This window comes from Pleurodeles waltl, chromosome 1_2, assembly GCF_031143425.1.
Source record: "Pleurodeles waltl isolate 20211129_DDA chromosome 1_2, aPleWal1.hap1.20221129, whole genome shotgun sequence".
In the NCBI taxonomy this organism is placed as follows: Eukaryota; Metazoa; Chordata; class Amphibia; order Caudata; family Salamandridae; genus Pleurodeles; species Pleurodeles waltl.
Genome location: NC_090437.1, coordinates 1,025,781,307 through 1,025,797,644, shown reverse-complemented (window position 1 = coordinate 1,025,797,644; position 16,338 = coordinate 1,025,781,307). Strand labels below are relative to the sequence as shown.

At 42.3% G+C, this 16,338-nt stretch overlaps 1 protein-coding gene across 2 annotated transcripts in view; it reads left to right on the top strand.

Moving 5' to 3' along the window:
• WDR19 (WD repeat domain 19) overlaps positions 1–16,338 on the top strand; it is a 601,305-nt gene that overhangs the window by 352,050 nt on the left and 232,917 nt on the right. For both annotated transcript variants that reach the window (XM_069202086.1, XM_069202080.1), the window contains exon 28: positions 460–528. In XM_069202086.1, the coding sequence (XP_069058187.1) occupies positions 460–528 (69 nt within the window). The remainder of the gene's footprint in view (positions 1–459; positions 529–16,338) is intronic.

Genomic DNA, 16,338 nt, shown 5'->3' with positions numbered 1-16,338 from the left:
TGCTTAACACTACCCTCTGATATGCCTAACTGCTCGACCACACTACCACAAAAGAGAGCACTAGTATTATCTATTATTGCCTCTCTCAAGCCTCTGGGGAACACCTGGACTCTGTGCACTCTATGGCCCTCATTATGACCTCAGCAGTCTTCAGAGAAGACCGCTGAGGTCCCGCCAGATCCAAGACCGCCAGTGTAGGCGGTCTTCCACCAACCATATTATGACTGGTGGCGACCCTCCGCCATATTTTGGGTGGAGAGCCGCCAGCAGCCATACAGACTGTCTAACTAGACATTTGTTTGTTCATACTTACATACACAGCACAAACCTCTGTTGCTAGTAATAACATTTGAAAGAAGTTCATATGTGTAATATTTTTTTAATTTGTTTTTTAATTAGTACTAGTTTATTTAATTTGCTGACTGTCTTAGCTCATTTGTCTAATTTAATACTTTTCAGGCATTAAAGCACTTCCTTAAATGTCCAAGTACCGAAGATAATGCTGCTATAGAAATGGCTATTGAAACAGTAAGTGCTTGTATTAATATGTGCACTGTTATGGTGAAATAATTTCTCTTTTAGCAACGTGAATTGTTTTTCAAAAGAAAAGTGATTATTTTCATTGTCTGTAGAAATATATATTTTTTTTACAAAGGCATTAGTTGTATTTTAATGTATTTGCTTTTATTTACATGTATACTAGAGGAAAGAATATGGGTGGAATGAATGAGCAGCTATGGATGCAGGAAGAAACTTCGATTTTTTTTAATTTCTCTCCATTTATTTTGCTTTTGGATGGGGCAACACAAAACACCTTTATCTGACCCCTTAGCACAGTCATTTCCTCAGTCCCACACAACTTTCAGAGCTTTCTAATGTACTTGCACTTTTTCATGGTTCTTTTCAAAGTTTATACACCAGAAAACATATATTTCTTACTGCATCTATCTCCTCCTACTCCATTAGGCCTGCAGGAAATATCAGTGACAGATGACCAAAAATTACCCTCATTTTGAATGTCCGTAGTGCCTTGTGAAAAAGCCTTTCATTCCTTGTTTTCACGTCATGGGCTTTCTTAGCCACAGATATATGGGTTAGAACTTCAGTGGCCTGTGGGGCCACTGGTAGCTTTATTGAGACCACGTTTGTGGCCAGTAACATATCCCGATCCATACTAAAGCTCGACAGTCATCAGTTGATGGCCGTACCTGAACATCCGATGCCATGTCTCACCACACCCAGGAATCACACCTGTTCCAGCCACCATAGATGCTCCCAGATTTCAAGTTATCCTAGGAATACAGTGGCTGAACAAACACAGCCTGTCTGATAGAGACATCCAGCTGCAGATTTCTTACTTTAGACTTCTTTCCAGGTGCAAGCCTTGATCCGGAAACTTTTTCCAGCATGACTTTTTCCCAGAACGACTCCAAATCAACGTTGTCCACCTGATATGACGTCTTCTGAGTCTATAACTCCCTTGCTGACGCACAGACATGAGTTCCTCCTTTTCTGCGCTTGCAACGCGGATCTAGTAATGGTTGGTCAGGCCTTTTATTGGCCTACTTCGCTGTTTTCGTTGTATTAGAACAGTGTACTTTCTATGTCTTTGGGGTTTAAACCCTGGGGACGACAAATGTCGGCAATAGACCCCCATTCTGTTTGCATGTAGGGACTAGGCATGTGCCATGACGCCCAAGACTGCGATTCCTGTCGGCAAGTACGACTGAAAGCTCTGAGAGCATCAGATGAAGCTTCTAGCAGCACGTTGTCTGAGTCATCTCGGTCTGATGTCTGTTTATGGGGCCATTCGAGGAGTCATTATCATGGACACCATTCTCCATCGACATCCAAAGGTAAGTCTAGTAAGCGGTCTAAGTCACAAAAGTTGACAACTTCACCGCATACCACCTCCCTTCATTCCTTGGTTGAGGAGACGAGATCAGAGTCTGCCCATGTCTCACTCCCTTTCCAGAAGATGGGTGACTCTAGACCAGATGCATAATTATTATGCTTCCCTTCCTGCTATCTTTGGTCAGTCACCTCCCTCTGGAGCACCTGTTGGTCCCTAGGAGGTGTGAAGAGCCTTGACTGTATCCACATCAGCGGGTTTGCCCTCTGCTTCATTAAGGCCGACAGTGTCAGTTGACAAAGCTGTTATGGGGCTGGTCACAGCCCTTCGGGGTTTCCACCGTTGGCACCAGTATCTGATCAGCTGACTCCAGTGACTCTGCTAGCGGCGCCAATCGAATTTGAATCCCTATCTCCATCTGAAGACTAAATCGACTTTGAGGAGTTGCCTTCTCAACACCAGTCGATGTCAGGAACAGTGTCAGTCATGCCTGTCATCCCTGGTCTTCCTCAACAAGAATCCCCTCATGTTGGTGTAAGTAGTGACTTTCTACTTCATGTTTGTCAATAATAACCTCTTAGAGTGTTAGCAAATTTTACTACATCTGAATTAAGGTGATATCATTTACTTTATCGAAGGAAAGCTTGTGCTTGAGAGTTTTTACCTTTATGGTATATACCATACTGAATATTTGAGTATTTGCTAGTATGCTGCAGAGCATTTATATATAATGTGCAATCCTTAAGTTGTGAGCAATTACACCTTCATTGGAGGGGACAGAATTTCTCCCTCTGAAGAAAGTTAGTTTTTCTAACTTGTGGGGAATTACGGAATTTTGCTAGTATCCCTTATCTTCTGATTTTGATCAATTGAATTCTGTACAGGCCAGAAAGTATCTTCTTGAGGACTTTAAGACTTTCCTTGTTTTGGTCTTAAAGTGTTCATATTAGATACTCATCACAGCTTACGTATTTTCTGCACTTTAGTGTAGACTTTTCTATAGCATCGTCATGTTCTTTGAACACTATTATTTTGTTTTCTGACTTAAGTTAGTTGATAATGGTCTTCATAGAGATGTATCTTTGTAGATTCTGTTCAGTCTCTTGTGAGGACTGATTCATATATGGACTCTTCAGGAGTTGTTCTTTGTTTTTGCAGTTGCATTCAGGATTTCTTTCTTTTTGGAAGGGGTTTACCCTTATTCAGGAGTACTTTGTCTCCATGAAGATATTTATATCTGTTATATATTTGATTAGGTTAATTATTGGTATGTTATATAGGTACAACTGTTTTCATCTTTACATGACTCTACTTGTTGTACGTTGGGGTCACACTTGGAGAAGTGTTGTCATAGGGTGGATTCATCAAACTCGGACAGATTCTTTTTATTTAAGAATCTGGTGAACTGTCTAGTTTTTCATCATTGATACCCTTTCTAGTCCTCTGTAGATAAGTCTTATTCATTATGAGAGTGAAATATTGACCTGGGTTTCCGACAAACAAACACCTGTGTAGTATCAATGATATATATATATATATATATATATATCATTGATACTACACAGGTGTTTGTTTCACTCCTATGTCAGTGGAAATATTTTTTGAGAACGTCTTAAAGATGTTTTTTTTATTATACCTGCTACTTTTCTGGGGGTTTTGGTGGGGGGGGGTTGGGGGGAGTATATTTATATGGAAAATTATTATTATTGTCTTCAACTTCTTTTCAATGAGTGGAATTGTATGTTTTCTCTCCAAGAGATTAACATTTTATGTGTGTTTTATAATGTAGGTCTGTTTGGGAGATATACCTTCACATGGTAAAGAATAAGGTTCTGCTCAATGGCATATTATGCTGCTGTGTGTTCCAACAGGGTACAACATGCAGTATCAGTCTACATATAAGAATAAATAAATAGATATATCTTCACTAGCTCATTTGGTAGTACTGTCCTACAGTCATCTGTAGTGTTTCTCACCCATGTTTTCTTTGTCTTTATGATGACATTGTTGTGGTCCTTTCCACATTATTAATGGGATGTATGTGGATGGGTTCACATCCCATAATGGATGCAAGTAGCTTTATATTCAATTTTGTTAGTTCGCTGATTTGTCATATTAACATGGACTTTCTTTATTCCATGTTTATGGCTCCTTATCAGTGGTTCCTCCCAGGAGTCTTCAGTCATGAAATATGTTAGGGCTCATCTACATTCTTATTAATGCTGGTCTTTTTGCATTACTCTAGGCTGATTTAGTTCTAAGAACATAATTTTAATGGTAACGATCAAGGGTGATGCTATATCCAATGTTATTAACGTTTTTATAACTTTTTTTTACTGCGGTCTTTTACACAGTTCTGTTACTAACGAGGATGTTCTTCCTCAAAGGTATTATTACGAGTGCATATTCTATTTCTGAGGTAGTAGACCAGTTTTCACACGGATAGAAGACTTTAAATGTTGTTAGATAACTTATGACACACAATTGACATGCTAACATGGATGAGCTTATTTCCATGCTCTCATGTTTTATGATTTTATTTACCTGTAGTTTCTTCCACAGGTTTTGATGTTGAAGAGTATATTATTACTCTCCTTAATTATTATGATTATTCAGTCATTTTTCTCTTGTTCTAGACTGCTTTTACAATACTAAGATACCTTTTCAAAAGTCTCAGTTCGCAGTTGCTCCCCCGGGTTACTATGCTTTGGTATCTGATTCTAAAGTAATGAGTCTGCCGCTTGACTTCTCTATCAGATGAACAAGTTACTTCCCTTCGGTAACGGATTATCTGGTAGAGACAGGATCTAGCCGCAGATTCCTTAACAACCCTCCCATCCTCCCAGGTCTGCGAACTGTGTTCCTCTTTTGTTTCTGAAGATTCTATTATGAAAATCTACATCTAGAATTAAGAATTTGGTCTTTTGTTGAAAGCACACTATTTCAATAGGCAGTTTCTATGTGGAGCTCTACGTTTTGAGTGCGAAAAATAGTCACAGAAGAAACTGACGTTGGTGAGAGAGTTGTGTGTCATATGGTGTTACATGATGTAAAATCTGGTGAACAACGTTGATAGAGTTGCGCAACGCCATAAAACGACGTGCTGGTGTACTACAGAAAAAGTTTCCAGATCCAAGCTTGTGCCTGGGGAGGATTCTAAAGTAAGGAATTTGCGGCTTGATCCTGCATCTACCGGATAATGTGTTACCGAAGTAAGTAATTTGTCCTTTAATGAATTGGCAGCAAAAGAATCGTACCTTCCTGGAAGTATGCTGCCATGCATGTTACAGTTCAAATCAAGATTCCATGTGTATGTCTGTAATCCACTTTTGTCCTACTGTTGCTACACACTCTGTGGATTTTGATGTTGCCTTAGGTGATACTGCATCTGAGCGTTTCTCATACCTTGATGTCTTTAATGCTAAAGAAGGTCACCGTGACTCGTGCTAGGGAAAATGACTGCACAATCGATATGGTTTCAGGAGCTTCTCTTCCCTATGAGAGAGCATACGCTGTGACAGAAAAATGAAAATCATATAATGCAGAAATACATTGAGGGACATTTGGATAAGTGGTTCATCTTGCATTCCACATCACCACAAGTTGTATGTACCCCCCTACCTCCTTTCAACACTTTTTAAACAATATGTTTCAAACATTTTTGATAAATATGTAATGATCTGTCTCTATGATAGTTAGATTTTTTTCTTCTCCTCTGTAGACCTTCATGTGACCCATTTGAAGGTTCTTTTTTAAAGGCTAAGATGTCGTAATTTGAGTTCTGTCAGCAGAGAACTACTTTTTTAAGGTATATTCTGCTTCCTAACGAGATTAAGCTGGATCCTACAAAAGAACAGATTGCCCTGTCAATCCAAATTAAAAGCAATAAAACAGTTTTTAGGTTTTACCAATTTTTATAGCTAGTCACATCTGATCCTTCAATTGAATCAGCTCATTTGAAAGATGCATCTATATCATGTCCTCTTCTTATCAATCTGCCTTTCATGCTTTTAGTGAGTGTTTTACTACAGCCCCCATCCCAAAAAGCATCCACATCCTGAAGACTCCTAAACAGTGCATCTGGCTGACTCCAATAGCATAGCTGGAGAAGTCCTTTCACAGAGGAACCCGAATACAGGTCTTCTACATCTTATTGCTTTTCTGTCGCAAACAAAAGTTAAACACTTCTGACAAGAACTACTCAGTATTTAAGAAAGTACTCCTAGGTATCAAAGAGGCATTTGTGGAATTGGAATTGGAGGCCTTTTCCGGTAGGTGCACATGTTCCTATCACTTGTTTTACTGAACTTAAGAGTTATGGATTCCTGTACACGGTCCAAACTTGTAATCAACAACAGTTCAAGTGGAGTTACTTCTTAGTCACCTTGAAACCTGTTTGATAGAACACCAATTCTAATACCTCAATATTGATTCAGATTGAAGGAAGAGAAGCTGAAATAGAAGAAATTCCATTCATTTCAATTGATAAGGTCTTTGAAATTAAGCAGAATCCCTGTTCAGAACTTTGAAAAGGTGCTTCTGCAGCGCTATCAGAATATGGATGGACCAACATTTCAGAACAGTTATGCCTCCTATACTGGCCATGATGGGATCTACTTTCTTGAGGACAGGGTTTGGCTCCCTAACCTGGAATGCCAACACCAGCTCTTTGAATGAAGACAGTGCTGGCCCTTTTTAAATACACAGAACTCATTAGTTAATCATTCTTAATTCCATATGGGAAATCCTGGGAAGAGGAATAAAGCATTATTTAAACAACTGTATGGTTTGTGTGTGGTCAAAAACCATGTCCCAAAGACCTTAGGTTTGACTTCTTTCTCTACTGATACCACATATCATTGGCATACCTGCTTCAAGGATTTTTATCATAGACCTTCCTTTGCAAGAAGAATGAACCACAATCCGGACTGTGATAGATCTCTACACCAAGATTCCCCGTTTCATACCTTAGATGGCCCTTCTGCCAGAACTCTTGCAGGTCTGATGTCCAACGCATCTTTTGACTACCAGTCAAAATGGTGCCTGTTCGAAAAACTCAATCCCTTTCTAGGTCTTCGATAGAGATGAACAGACTGCTGGAAATCCATTTATGATATTCACCTGCTTATCATTCTCAGCAGTTGGCAAGCCAAAAGAACTATCCCGTCAGTTGAGCAATACTCCATTGTTTTTGTACCCAACAGGACCATAAGCTAAGTTTTGACAAAACAAACCTACTCATTCAGCTGTTGAAGTATGGCATACCATCCATGTCTGATGCCTGTATCATTGTGTTTGCCTTCTCCTGTCTCAACACAACTGTTTTAGTGCAGTTACTTTAAAATGGATGTAAGAAAATTGCTTTCTTGTTACAGACGTCTAAGGAAGATGCCGACTAATGGTCTAACCATCAGTAGGAAAATGCACCGGATTCTATCCCTTGACAGTCTGTTTGATTGTCGACCACAATCTAAAACTGTTAGGAGTAGCTAAAAACCAAAATACATAACCCCATACAAATTGGAACAAATCATCAACAATCACCTTCACACCATAAGTGCCATCCAGTATCCATCTTATCTATTAACAGCTATCTTTGAATCTGAGTGCTTTCTATGTCGCAGTGAAAAGCCCCCCTCTATTACAAGTGGAATACCTTGACTGGAGTCAGAGATGTGGCACAATGGTTAGAGCGGCAGACCCTGATGCAGAGATCTGGCTCGGGCCGGGGTTCAATTCCTGCCTTGGCAGGTCTTGAGCTCAATTCCCTTGGACCAGATAATTCTCGCCGCAGTGCCTAATCTAATTAATGGGCCCCACTCTGTAACTCTGGGTAATAGCTTGCTTAATCTCCACAACGGCCCTCACAGCGCTTGGATGCCTGGCTTCACCCTGGGGGTTGCCCAGGAGTCGGCGCCTCACAGGGAAAAGCCAGGAGGGATTCCACAGCGGTATGCGTGCAGCGCCTTGAGACCCTAACAGGTGACTAGTGCGCTATACAAGTGCGAAGTTTACAGTTTACAGTTTGACTAGTTGTCTTGCCAGACATCTGGGTAGAGATATGCTGTTTTTGTTAGATTTGATTGGAAATGGGCCAGAAGACAAATTCCGTATTGCAGAAAAGAATGTTCGTGTACTGGTTAGTAACTGTTATAGATTGCATTAAGAGACCCCTAGGTTCTTGAGGAGGAGGAGGAGATACCTTGGCGAGGGGAGCAAACTGTTAGGATTAAGTGCTGTTGCACCCGCCCAGTGGGAGGGAGCAAACTTCTAGAATTGAGTGATGTTACACTTGCCCTAACATCAACCCTCCCCCACCCCATTGTAAGCAGTGTTTGTCCATTGAGCCACACAGCCTGGTCAAAGGTGAGTGTTGGCATCAGGAGACTGCAGCAGTGGGGAAGCGTGCCATGGACACTGTGGCCATTATTGGTGGGGGGGGGGGGGTGAGGAGAAGGGGGTGACATGGCATGCTCCACTGGATCCTGCAAACAGACTTCATGCAAATAGCTGGAAGTTGCTAGTGGGTAACCTCTTCCTTTATAGTGCTAGGCACTCTGGTGCACCTAACATTAGTAATCGGGGAAAGGCCTTTATAAAGGCACAGTCACAAAATAACAGTGTTGAGTAATTTCCTCTATACTTCATTCAATTTACAAAGACTGCACAGGTTGGCCAGACCTGCTGTTGCTTTCCTGCATAGGCATTTAGACTTTGGACTGACCTTGTTCAAGGTCCTGCCTTATTTTCTTACTCCATAAGGCAAGTTCCTTTTTCATCATTCCTCCTATTTTGACTCATTCTCTCCTGATTCAGTGAAGCTATACTTCCCTTACAATAAAAACACTAATTTGTACTTTTTGTTTCCACTTCTTATCATTTGCAAGGGATTTACGTTATTATTTCTCTGAAGTTGATTCTGGGGTTCAGATTATCAATGCTAATGCATTATGGATCAGATAGTTCACTTGGAAGTCAAGCAGTGGGGCAGGAGTGTTTTTATTTAGTACATAGTCTCAAATTGGACATCTTACTGATTTTGTGCGCCTGTCTCATTTCAGCTCCCTTGTATCACAATTGATTGACTTAACCCTGGGGGCATCTTTTGTTGTCAAGTTTGATATACTGGCAGGTAGGAGTAGGGATGCTTCTGATCCACGCCTGATGGTACATCTGTCTTCAGAACCAGGCTTGGAATTAGAGAGTTGCAGTGAAAGTAACTAAATTAAATGTATTTAAGCAGCCCCAACGCACATGAGAAATGCTGTTATGCAGCCCTCTGCCCCATTTTGTATGGAATCTTTCCAGAGTATTGTCCTGTTTCCTCTGTATATTTAGTACAGTAAATCAGGGATCCCCTCTCAGCCACACCCGTAGTCAGTTTGTAGAGTGCTCTGTGGCATTTCCAGTTCTTCACTGACTGATTTCCTTTTAAGCCCTGCTGCATATGTTGCCTACATACTATGCCTGTGTTTCTGCAATTGTCACACTAGTATCTGGAATGTGTTCCTAACTCTGGGAAGGTTTAGTCTACCCTCCGTATATAAATAATCAAAAACCCAGCATTTATCCATATTGAAATACTGATCAGCTCAACAATCTTTGTGAAAGCTGATAGTTCCCATAGTGAAATCTGCCTAGGATTCTGTTCTAAAAATATTGAGCCTTTACTATTAGCACAAGTAGGTAAATATTGATGGCAACACATTGGAAAACTTATCTGGTCTCAGCTACTTACTGCCAGGCAACAAAAGACCTCCCTCAGTTGTAGCCACAGATACCCAATGACTGTTGAACACTAGCTGTGGTTCCTGGTAATATGATTCCAAAATGAATGCCTTCCTGCTCTGATAGATAATATAACTTACTCCAGTATTACACCTTTAGTATGATGGAAGACTGTGAAAGTAATACTGTGGCCTAGCGAGCACTACCATCTTGTCCAGGACCACCATGTCAGTTTCCAGGTTGAGGAATAGGTTGATTTTTAGTTCACGGATTGCATTCACTATCTTGGTCAGGTTACTCAATATTAGTTGTTCATGTTCATGTAACACCCAAATAATAGAAAGTATAATTGGCCCAAAAATTGAAGAATTTCTATCAAAGCAGGAACAAGCAAGATTTGGCCCAATTTACCCAGAGTTATAGAGGAGTCTAGATGTATCCGCTTTCTCCAGGAGGATTGGCATACTACAGGTGAATCTTTGGTGTACAATAAAACAATATTAGCTTAAAGTCAAATCTAGTGCTACATGCCTCCTCCAAAGATTTCCTGGCGCACCTCATATCTCCTAATGGAACTAGGAATTGAATCCATGTGAAGTGCAAACAGGTTGGGAGATAAAGGATACCTTCCAGTTGTCTGAAGTTAGTGCCCTGATTTGACCTGTGCAAAGGGTTCTATGTATAACAAGCAGATCTTCAAAATGCATGCCTTAAAATCCATGAACCAGAGTGTTTTATTTAGATAAGCCCATGCCAGAGTGTCAAAGGCTGTCACAGACTAACTCAAGGTAACCAAAGGGAGAGACTTCCCGTTCGCCACTTCCGACAAGATGTGAAATAGTCATCAGGAATTGACTGATGTATTAGTTCATGAGACAAAACTGTTCTGACCTTGCATGATCAGAACTGTTTTGTCTCTTGACCTAATACATTAGCCATTCCAGGTGATTTTATCGCCCAAGGAGCAAATATGGGAGCCACAGGCCCCACGTGCAGTATCCACACATAGCTCTGGATTACGACTGTGTTGGCCTAGCATGCTACATTCAGGAGCTACAGGAGAAGAAAAGAACCTTGCCTGTCCAGTGTGTAAAGTTTGAATTTAATCAGGAGATCAGCATGTACTCTGCAATAGCAGACTTTTGTTGCTTTTGTACAGCATGCATTCAATCAGGAAAATGCAGACTTAGCTGTGATCCCCTTTTGTCTCACTGTGACAGAACGTAGTAAAGTACTGGGGGGAGCTCAGGAAACCTGTGAGCATGTTCCAATGTGAATTTGGACAGTTCTATATTCTGTTCCTCAGTTCCTTCAAATAAGCCCACCCACTGATGGTTATTGCATCACGGATGTCTCTGAGCATCCTCACATGTATATTTCAAAAATTGTATTCAGCCAGTCATGTAACCACCTAGCGTTTTAGGTTCAACACTTTTAACTCCAAGATGTATATGGTTGATTCCTCTTCTGTGACATGGCTCAAAACCTTCTGAAGATCACATCACAGCAGATTCACATTGAAAGTCATCATGCTCATATTACATTTCAAAGATAGTTCTTAAGTTATCTATGGCTTTAAAGACATCATTAAATCAATTGGTAGACTAACCAGTGGACATTCTATCAGTTGGCCACACCACCAGTTCTTCACCCCAACCTGTCATTTACCTGGCAGTGGTTTATCATGGTCTTGCAATACTGGAGAACCTTCTCTCATGACACCTTGTGCGAGTCGCTGATTATGGCTTAGATAAAGGGAACCCAGACTGAAAGTGTTCAGCTCTTTGTTTATGGAAAAGAGATCACTCTGAGTCCTGTGTACAAATGCACAAAAAGCCACCAGCATCTCACAGTCACCAACCAGTCAGCCAACAGAGCCATCAGCAGTGGCTCCCAAGTTAGGTGAGGAAGGAGCTGCTTTGGGCTTCAAATATAATGTAGATCTGATCAATAGCCCATGAGCAGTAAGCACCCACCTTTTCAGTAGAACTGAGCAGCAGAGGCCAAGGTTGGCTTCCAAAAGGTAGGTCATTAGAGCTGTTGAGTAGCAATATTTAGACAAAGGTCGTCCCCCTTTTCCGATTCCTGACACCCTGTTTGAGAAGATCAAACCTTGGGTGGCTTTCAAAACACCTAACTCAATTCCCCAAAAAAACTGAAATAATCATCTTTGATCAAAGAGGCCGAACTTCTCTCAATGCTTTCAGCCCTCCACACATCTTTGGCCTCTACCTACCGCCTGAGGTCAGACTTAAAAAATAGCAATTATCTCTGATGTTGACACAACACTGGTTCCTAAACTTAAATCTGTGGTTAGGAGTAGGCTCTAATTGATATTTCTAACCACAGATTTATCATTTTATGATTGCCCCAGGGTGCTAGACTGGATCTGGACATTTTTCAGAGCATTTCTCTCACATACCTTAGGCGGCATCCTTTCACTATGTGCTGGCTTCAACCCACCCTCGAAGTGGCATCAAAGCCACATATGTGCACCACCTCTGCATACTAACATCAGATCCTTTCTTTCTGTGCCTATGGTTGCTGATCCAGCGCTCACTCCCAAACCTTTACTTTGTTCACAATGAGCTTTTTGCTTAAAATTCTTCAACAGTGTTTTAGTCCCCACCTAAAAACACACTGTTTAAGCCTTCTTGGTACAAACAGATATCTGTGACTAATCCCCTCCAGGTATGCCTTTGGTGTTTAGGGTCGTCGTACAGCTTCAAGTCTTGTGAGGACTGCCCCTGGATGAACCCCAAGGTGATACTGAACCACAAAGCCAAACTACATGACCGAGCACTGACTGAAACTGTATAAGTCCTGGTGAAAGTCTAGGGTGCACTGGCTTCCACTCTCAAGACCACTCCCCTGAAAGATCTTCACATTCAAGATCCTCAAGTGAGTAGACAAAAAAGATCAAAAAACAAAGCAGGATTCCTCCCTGACCAGCTACTCTCAACCAGAGAAGTCACACAGAATTCAAGGTACCTCCTGGTCTTGGTCTGCTAAAGAGGAACAGATTCCCCAACATACTCCGATGCACTCCAAATTCCTGCATCAGTCAGCAATTTTACAGCAGTGACTTTCAAAGAAGCCATGTGCATATTTCTGGCACCCGTCCTCTGGTGCACCTATGGGCCCCACAAATCTGGGGAGACCTCCAGTTTAATTACCATCACCAGATCTGTCCTCTGAGCCATCTGTGCCTCTTGACCCCTCAGCAGGATCTGAGTATAACGTAGTTTACTCTCCATTAACATAGCAAACATAGGAATGGAAATCTTAATTTCAAATATACAACATACAATATATTTCAATTTAGATATTTATTATAGCTAATTAAATATTCAGTTCGCACATGATATAATCAACATAGAATCAACCAAAAAAATATAGTACAACCCCCTAACCTAAAAGAAACATACATATATAAAAACATAAATAACATACCAGTAGATACGCAAAAATATGTTGATTATATTATGTGCGAACTGAATGTTTAATTAGCTATAATAAATATCTAAATTGAAATATATTGTATGTTGTATATTTGAAATTAAGATTTCCATTCCTATGTTTGCTATGTTAATGGAGAGTAAACTACGTTATACTCATAGTATTGCTTCCCTGTGTGTTACTCTCTGTATCTAGCTCAGGGACCCTGTTTAGATACGAGGATTTGCTTACCCTCAGCAGGATCTGCCTGAGTCTGGGGCCAACATCTAACCTTACTTCGATTTTGGTTCCACGGCCTATGTTGGTTTCTGCTACGTCGTTTCTGGTGGAGGACGCAATTGTTTTGTCTGACTGTGAAACAAATCCAGCACAACTTCAACTGATATTTTGCTTTGCTCAAGTCCCGACACAACATCATTCAGACCTAGACATAACCTTGCTATTACCATGCGGTGGCCCACAAGCACTCCACAACCTATTCTGAGCACACCCTACATTAACTAGGCGATGATAATAGAGATGATAGGGATTGTGCATCCCGTTATAATGATGATGATAAACTCCTGGTGAATGTACAAGAGGTAAGTGCATTTGACACGTCCCCTGATACCAGGATTTGTTCTGTTTCCATATTTTGAAAGAAGAATCAGCATCACTTGCTGTAGTGGTTAGGCATGCTGCCAAAGTTTTACTCTTGCAACTGACATCTATTTAAGTCAAAACAAATTCCTTGACAAAGATTCTGCAGCCTGGTCACTCCTTGATAAAAACCACTTTTACCTTTTAATGAGGCCCTAACAGACATGTTAATGGCACTTGAGCCATGCCTTGCTGTTACTGGTGGGTAAATAGGCAAAGGGCCATATTCCATAGTTTTGCCCCAGGTGGCCCTGCCTTCTTCACTCCGCAACCTCCGTCTCAGAGCCTAGAGGTCAGCACATCTACAGGTAGGGCGAACCAGAACTAGTTTTATATGACTCCTTCCAATAGGAAATCAAAACCTATGGAGGCATTTGAGAAAAGTATGTTTACTTCAGCCAGTGTAACTCTTCACTCTGTCAATGTTAGCTGTATCCTTGGATGATTCTCACATGCGGCTTTTTGGGGGAACCATTTGTTAATTCTGCAACAGGAATTCAGGGTCTGTTGGACAAACGAGCTACAGAGATGGTTCTGGCATCAGAAATAGGGTCTGGATGTTATTACTTTTATTTTCTAGTGGCGAATAAGAACGGAGGTCTTCATCCTGTTTTAGATCTTCACCATCTTAACTTCTTTCTGAAAGAGAATAAATTCAAGATGATGATGCTGGCCCAATTCTAACTGCGCCGGATCCAAGAGACTAGAGTGTAGCAATAGAGATGGGTCAGGGACGCAGCCATGAATAATTTCAGTGCAACTTGAGCATGTACTACTGCAAGGTTTCATACATCAGTTAATGACGGTGTAGGAAAGTGCCCTCTTTCTTGGCATGGTTACCTCAATTTTCTTTCTGTTATCAGTGTGTTTGACTGTGTTCACTGGGATCCTGCTATCCAGGACCCCAGTGATTATGTTCTCTACGTTCTAACTTGGTAACTGTACCTTTTTCTTCCCACAATTGGCCTACATGTGCTCCACATGTAAGTCCCTAGTATATGGTACCTAGGTACCCTGGGCAATGAGGTACCAGGGGATCCCTATGGGCCCCAGCAGTTATTCTGCCACCTATAGGGAGCCCATGCAAAGGGTTTGTGCAGGCCTGCCATTGCAGTCTGCGTGAAGTTTTCACTAAAGGTCACTGCACCAGGTCACTTGAAGTCACCCCTATGGTAGGCCCTCTCAGCCCCGAGGGCAGGTTGCAGGTGCCCGTGTGTTAGGGACCTCTGCAGTAGCAGACGGGCCCCCACAAACTGCGGGGATGCCATTTTACGCATGTACTGGACATAGGTCCCTACCTATGTCCAGCTACATAATGGTATTTCCGAATCTCGGCATGTTTGGTATCAAACATGTCGGAATCATACCCCAATACTATTGCAAGTATTGGAAGTATGATTCCATGCAATCTGGGGGTTCCTTAGAGGACCCCCCAGCATTGCTACCACCAGTCATACAAGGTTTTCTGGGCATCCCAAGCTGCTGCCACTCCTCAGACAGGTTTCTGCCCTCCTGTTGCTTGACCTGATCAAGCCCAGGAAGGCACAACATAGGATTTCCTTTGGGAGTGGGAGGTAACACCCCCTCTTCCTTTGTAAAAAGGTGTGACTGGCTTGGGAGGGGTAGCATTCACAAGCCACTGATATGCTTTGAAGGGCACATTTTGTGCCCTCCGTGCATAAACCTGTCCACTCCGGTTCAGGGACCCCCAGTCCCTGCTCTGGTGCTAAACTGGACAATGGAAAGGGGAGTGACCACTCCCCTGTCCATCACCACCCCAGGGGTGGTGCTCAGAGCTCCACCAGAGGGTCCCTGGGTTCTGCCATCTTGTTTCCAAGGTTGGCAGGGAACTCTAGGAACATCTGAGTGCCAGGCCAGGCAGGTAATATCAGAGCCCCCTCCTGATAGGTGCTTACCTGGCTAGGTGACCAATCCCCCTTTCAGGGCTATTTAGGGTCTCTCTCTTGGTTGGGTCCTCAGATTCGGCTTGCAAGATTCCAGCAGGACTCCTCTGCAACTATTACTTCGACTTCTGGCCCACAGAACTGCGACTGGAACCTCCAGGACATGACAAGCTGCTTCCAAGAAGAAGAACGCTTCTGCAACATTGTTTCCAGGACTCCTGTCAGAAACTGCAACATTTCCATTGGCTGTGCATCCTCTCATGTCAGCGTGTCTTCAGTCTGCACCAGAAGGAAGAAGGAATCTCCATTGGATTGAAGGAGTCACTCCCCTGCATCTGTAGGCACCTGCTGCAGCAACAACTGGCTGTGTGGATCTCCCCTTATGTTGAGCTGCGTGACTCCTGCATTACGGGTAATGGTCCAGAGTAGTCCTCTCTGTCAGCTGTCTAACTTTGGTGGAGGTAAGCCCTTGCCTTCCCACGCAGGACAGTACCCTCATGCACCATGTCTCTTGCAGCTGCCAAGGCTTGTTTGAATTGCCTCCAAGGGATCTTCAGACGACATGTAGCTCTAGTCCCCGGCACTCCTTCCTGAGAGACACAGCTCTCTGTTTGGTTCTCCTGCGGCGTGGGATCCCTTTCTGTAGTGCTGCATGTTCTCCTTCTGCAACTTCTGTGTCCTTGTCCTGTGGGACACCTGTGGGTGCTGCCTCTGCTTCTGTGGGTCCTCTGTGCCGCTAAGGGTCCCTTGTGCCCC